Genomic DNA, 6,000 nt, shown 5'->3' with positions numbered 1-6,000 from the left:
CCAGTGAAAACGTTTATATAATAATAATAATAATAATAATAATAATAATAATAATAATAATAATAATAATAATAATAATAATAATAATAATAATAATAAAATCTTTAAAAAACGAAAGAGATTTGACTCGCGCTACCAGGATTCCAACAACACTTTACAGTACAGGGTCACCTACAACTACTGTGAAACCTGAGCGAGTGTGGCCCATGTTCTTCTGAGCTGTGTGTTATGACTGCCACAGAGCAGCCCGTCATTTTGTTGAAATAATACGAGGTCTGTCTTGGGTAGAGAGGGAGGGGAGGGACAGAGGTATCCCAGGACATGCATGCAGACAGAGAAAGAAGAGAGAGGTTTCAGGAAAGAGAGCAGTTGGGATGAGTGAAGGAAGGAGTGAAGTTCTCGGTTAATGAGAAATGAATGGAATATGTGATGATACTTTATATATATAATAATAATAATTCTTTGTGTGTGTGTGTGAGAGAGAGAGAAGAGAGAAGAGAGAAGAGAGAAGAGAGAGAGAGAGAGAGAGAGAGAGAGAGAGAGAGAGAGAGAGAGAGAGAGAGAGAGAGAGAGAGAGAGAGAGAGAGAGAGAGAGAGAGAGAGAGAGAGAGAAGAGAGAAGAGAGAAGAGAGAAGAGAGAAGAGAGAGAGAGAGAGCAGGTACATGAGGACCTACCTGCATTTAGGTGACATTCCTTTATCTGGTACTGCAGCTCGTTCTCATTGGGGATGTCTTTCCAGGTAGCCAGGAACACCTGTCGCTCTGTGGAGAGAGGAGACAGGAAGAAAATAGCATGTAAAATGTACAGATTATTATTATTATTATTTTCTTTCACCTTTATTTACCTAGATAGGGTAGTTTTAATGAGCATTGCCCTGCTGCCTCACACTCGGCTGCACACCACCTTATGCTGCTAAATTCAAACTCATTAACTCAAACCAAAAAGCACACATAATTGTCTCCGTTTATTTATTTATATTTATTTGATTATATTATTATGATTCTTTATATATATGTATATATATTGTATGGGTATCTATGTTGGAATAGATATATTATATATTATAAATATATTGTCTCCTTTTCCTTTTGTTGGAAAGAAATAATAAAAGTTGGAGTAATACTTTTTTTCTTTCTTTTTTAAGAGGTTTACAGTTTCAAATTCTGGGCAAATGGGCAAAATAAATCAGCATTCGTTTTTGGGGCAGAACCTAAAGTAAGAATATATATATGAGGGGGGGGGGGGGGGGGCATGACAAAATAGAGAATCAAGATTTGATCTTCTAAGATCAAAAATTTACTATTTACAAATTCCAAATTCAGTTTTTTCAGTATGGTTTCAACTTTCTCATGACTTATAAATAATTAGCCAAGAAAGACTAACGCTTTGTAACACAAAGGTTAATAGCAATCTAGAAACGAATCTATGGAACTGCCTAATTAATCACAACAAAGCGAGACTACATTTTAAATTGGAATTGTGAAGAATCAGGATGGAGTTGTGATATTCAAAAAGATTCCCACATGTGGTGAACATACATGTAATAATAACACATTCTCTTAGGGTTGTGTGATTAATTGTTGTACCCATTTTTCCATCTTCCACAAAGAATATGTTGAGAGGTATGAGTCCACTGAAATAGAAGACATCTATGCTGTTCTTCACAGCCACCTGCGATGAGGGAGAAATAAAAACATTTGTGACATCACGCTTTTTATGTGACATGTTACACGTGACATTACATGTTTTCTATGTTGTAGATCAGGGGTTCCCAAACTTTTCAGGCCAGGGCCCAGAAAATAAGGCGTCAGAGAGCCGCGGCCCAATGCACATCGTCGGGCTTTTTTTTCTTTTTTTTTTTGTCAGGCGACCGATTTTTTAAGCCAAATATCACTTCAATCCTATTAAGTTAGTTCAAGTTAGTTATTCATTTATATGTGCTATTTATGAGAGGGCTAACTTGTTGCAAAATAATAATGATAATAATAATAGCCTTATTAAAATACTATTGTTGCTTCGGTTGTTTTCAGCATTTTATGTGCATAATCTGTTATTTAGTTTGAAATGTTCGTTGAAATAAGTAGATTTTTCGTTTTTGTTTATTTATTAAGTTAATATAAAACCATATAGTCACATTTTAGAATAGAATTTTAGAATACAACTAGAAACACTGTCCTGGCCTGCTTCTAAGTTCAGTGGCCTGACAAAAAAAATTTAAATAAAAAAAATTTAAATAATTTTTTTTTTTTTTTTTTTAAATCATCTCGCGGCCCATTCGTGGCTGTTCGCGGCCCACCTTTGGGTCGCGACCCCGACTTTGGGAACCACTGTTGTAGATGAATGAACTTTTCTGGCTAAGGCAACTCACTGGATACGTAGCTAAGAACCCGAGCCTCTGCTGTAAGTATAATGTACTGCAGTGGTTCTCAAGCTTCTTTGGCTCGTCTGCCCACTTTTTAGTTGTTTTTCGCTGCCATGTGTCCCTTTGACCAACCGCTTTCATCTGGACAGTTTATTCGACTCCCTTCTATTTTTGTACAGCTGTATTAGGATGGATGTGAATAAATCACGTCAACAGACAAAGGCCCTTTGCTCTGACATATACATTATAAATTCCTTGTTGCAACATGAGAAATAGCATCATATTCCAATGTTACTTCAGAATATTTTTCCTTTTAGAAGAATATCTTCTTGTATACCCCTTGCAGTGCACCCACGTACCCCCATTTGACACAGATGTATGTGAATCCTCAAACTTCTCATTCCAAGTGTAGCCGGGGTGGGCCGGCGTGTCTATACCTGTAAGTTATTGAGCGGGTCCATCTTCATAACTGGTCCAACGGTGTTGAGGGGCAGAGAGACCTCGATGCTCTGGCTGGGCATCAGAGGGGTGTGGATAGGTAGAGGACTGGTGGGGATCATCCCGAAACTAGAGGCAGAGAGAACAAAAACAAGGACAGAAAAAAATTTGTCAATAGATGCCCTGCCTGTGAGCCGCCACCAGGGGCAGAGTGGCTAACCGTGGCGCTTCACACAGAGCTGCCACAGTATTGTTTTGTTTCCTGCACAACTGTGAGTGGAGTAGAGTCTTTCGAGCACATGGCGTAAAGAAAATAGGCTACACAATTATAATAATAATATGATTTGGCGGCTGGGTGGCGCAGCGTATATTGCGCTCGTCACCAACGCAAGAGACACCGGGTTCGACTCCGGCTGTCGGCGTTGCCTCCGGCTTGGGCCAGTCGTCATACTAACTCAATTGGCAGAGTTAGCGGGTGGAAGTCGATGGGTGGTAATCTGGACGTTGTGGACAGCGACTCCTACAGGTCGGTTGGGGACACCTGCACAGCAGAGACAGGAAATGGTGGGGGTAGTGTGAGCCTCCCACACGTTACACCTCGCCAATGAGAGTCCGCGCTGGCAGGTGAAAAGATGTGACAGGCTGCCTCCTCGTGTATCGGAGGGGACACGTGATGCAAGGCTTCTATCCTCCCTACAACCGGCCAGTGGGGGGCATATGCGAGCAACGTTCAAGACAGGGGAGGGGAGAATTGGCACAGCAGAATTGGGATGGGAGAAAAATAGAAAAATAGGATACAAATATATATATATATATATATATATATATATATATATATATATATATATATATATATATATATATATATATGATTTTTTAGTTTTTTTTTTATATAAAATTGAGAACCACTGCAATAGAGTAACCTTGATTTCCTGGATAAACACATAGATCTCATGTTATAAACAAGACATTAGGACGGTTGAATCTGACAGAACTAGGGGTGGACTGTATGGTCTAAAATTTATATCACGGTATAATTTGAAGCATAGACGGTAACGGTATATATCACGGTATCAGTGTTTCCGTTAGAATAATTTTTTTTGCCTGATAGGCAGGCTATATAAAGAATGACATCCTCAAGGCATGTAGATTTATAATATTTTAACTTAAAACTAGGCTACTTTTGCGTATAAAGTCATTATATTCCAAATAAAATAAGTCCCGAGTCGAGACTCCGTGCTGCTCCCATTGCAAACAGCAGGGCTGGATGCTGGATTTTGCTAGAAGCATATGTAGCTGCAGAGCCGCAGAGCCAGGGGCTCTTTCAGGTCAATTCAGCCGTTGGGTGGGGGGGCGCTGTTGAGCGGCCTGTGACCAGACCTGAAAGAGCCCCTGGCTCTGCGGCTCTGCAGCTGCATGCTATTTCGCAAATCCACTGCTGCAGCCTTCCTCCCGCTGCAGCCGTCGTTATCATAACACTACACACATATCATAATGTTTACAGCAAACTGTAGTTGATCACCAGGTATGTTTTATTAACGTAGAATAATTCATATAAGAAAAACGATAGGTAAGATCTCTTACCTTTCTCCACTGGTTAAAAATGCCAGGAACTGAAATTGAAACTTGCTGTGCGCCGCGGTGATATGTGTTTATTATGAAATGACAATTGCGTGTTGACACGCCCAGTGCGCCCACTGCGCGAAGCCTCCTAAATAACTTTTTCCAGTTTGCACATATCTATTATCTATGACTAATTCTATCTATTTTTAGGGGCAAATGCGATTGAAATAGTCGCGCTGTGGTTACATGACGACGACGTCATTGCTATTTTAGAGCTGCTCTACCGGTTACACGGTATAGTCAAAATCCATACCGTAGAGCAAATTCATACCGTTTATACCGTATACCGTTTATACCGTCCACCCCTATCTGACACAATACAAAATTCAAGCTGGAAGTCAAGCTGTTCCAGGAAGTTGAAACATGGACATTAACTCATTCAGCGCCAGGCCTATATGACCAAATTAGGGCTAGCACGCCAGCGCTTTAATCAATGGGAGGACGGGGAAATTTGCGAGTGCTTAAAATATATCTTAAATTATGGCTATAGGTCTAATACACCCGTCGCTTATCAATGACTTGCTTGCAGTCAACATAGGGCTGGGCGATATGGCAAAAAATCATATCGCGATAACGATATGATAATGTTATCATATCATTCGATATCGATAATTATCGAAATTGTTATAAGTATTATTATTTTTTTAATTTTAACAACAGATGTATGTTTATTTTGCAGCAATTCTTTGTCGTTGCCGCCATCTTTAGTGTTACATCCCCTCACACTCCAGTTCTCAGGCTGCAGCTGGTTTAAAAGCTAAAGTAAACCGGCTTCTCTGCTGGCTGTGGCTCCAGGGGAGTTGAACAGTTCTGGCTCTGCTAGTTTCTTTTCTATCTTTTGGCGCTTTTTTGGTGGACAAACCACCGCACATGTGCACCGTGACTCGTGACTGGAGTCTAGCTCTGCTAGCACACATAGCCTACTGTGTACAGACGGTTTCAAACTGTATTTTAAATTAGAAAGCAAACAAAATAAATGGACAAGAGAAAAAGAAATCTCAATTTGGTCAGTATTGTCATTTGGACAAGCAAAGCAATTACTTTAAGTTGCAAGCAAGAAAGTCAAGACTGTCTCTGGTTTTAAAACTGCCCTGTTGCAGGTCCAAAAAAATAATAATCCCGATATCGATTATTAACCCTTTAATCGCCGTTGACGCTGAAACACGTCATTCCCCGCCATGCTTATTCTGCCGATGACGCTGTACAGCGTCTTTGATATCAATATTTCAAAAATCTGTGATCAAAATCATATTTCTCCCCCGGAGACATTATATGTACTGGTGAGCCTCTGTCAACTCTCTAACGGTTCAAGAGCACCATCTGGTGGCCGATCGGCAGATCGCCCAGGGAAGAAACAGGGAAGTGGAAGTTGGTGCTCATTTCAATTTGGTCCGGTCACTCGCTATAGGTCCCGGGACTCGAGCTCGACACAATGGATATCGATCCGTTGCCAATAACTCGATAAACAACATGATTTGGACGTATATACTATTATACAACCTGGAAATGGATCGGGTATTTCTATATCCCATAATAGAAAAAATTCTGTTCCACGCTCATCTCCCAACGGCGAGAG

At 40.3% G+C, this 6,000-nt stretch overlaps 1 protein-coding gene across 1 annotated transcript in view; it reads right to left on the bottom strand.

Annotated features, from left to right (window-relative positions):
* The window catches only part of ap2b1 (adaptor related protein complex 2 subunit beta 1), a 59,124-nt gene that overhangs the window by 8,720 nt on the left and 44,404 nt on the right, over positions 1-6,000 (bottom strand). Inside the window, exons 18-20 of the mRNA XM_084320705.1 lie at positions 2,801-2,930; positions 1,588-1,672; positions 676-762 (exon numbers count right to left, since the gene is read on the bottom strand). Coding sequence (XP_084176831.1) covers positions 676-762; positions 1,588-1,672; positions 2,801-2,930 — 302 coding nt within the window. The remainder of the gene's footprint in view (positions 1-675; positions 763-1,587; positions 1,673-2,800; positions 2,931-6,000) is intronic.

This window comes from Notolepis coatsorum, assembly GCF_963971535.1.
Source record: "Notolepis coatsorum genome assembly, chromosome: 8".
Classification (NCBI taxonomy): Eukaryota; Metazoa; Chordata; class Actinopteri; order Aulopiformes; family Paralepididae; genus Notolepis; species Notolepis coatsorum.
The sequence above is the reverse complement of the archived record's forward strand: the minus strand, read 5'-3'. Positions and strand labels throughout refer to the sequence as shown.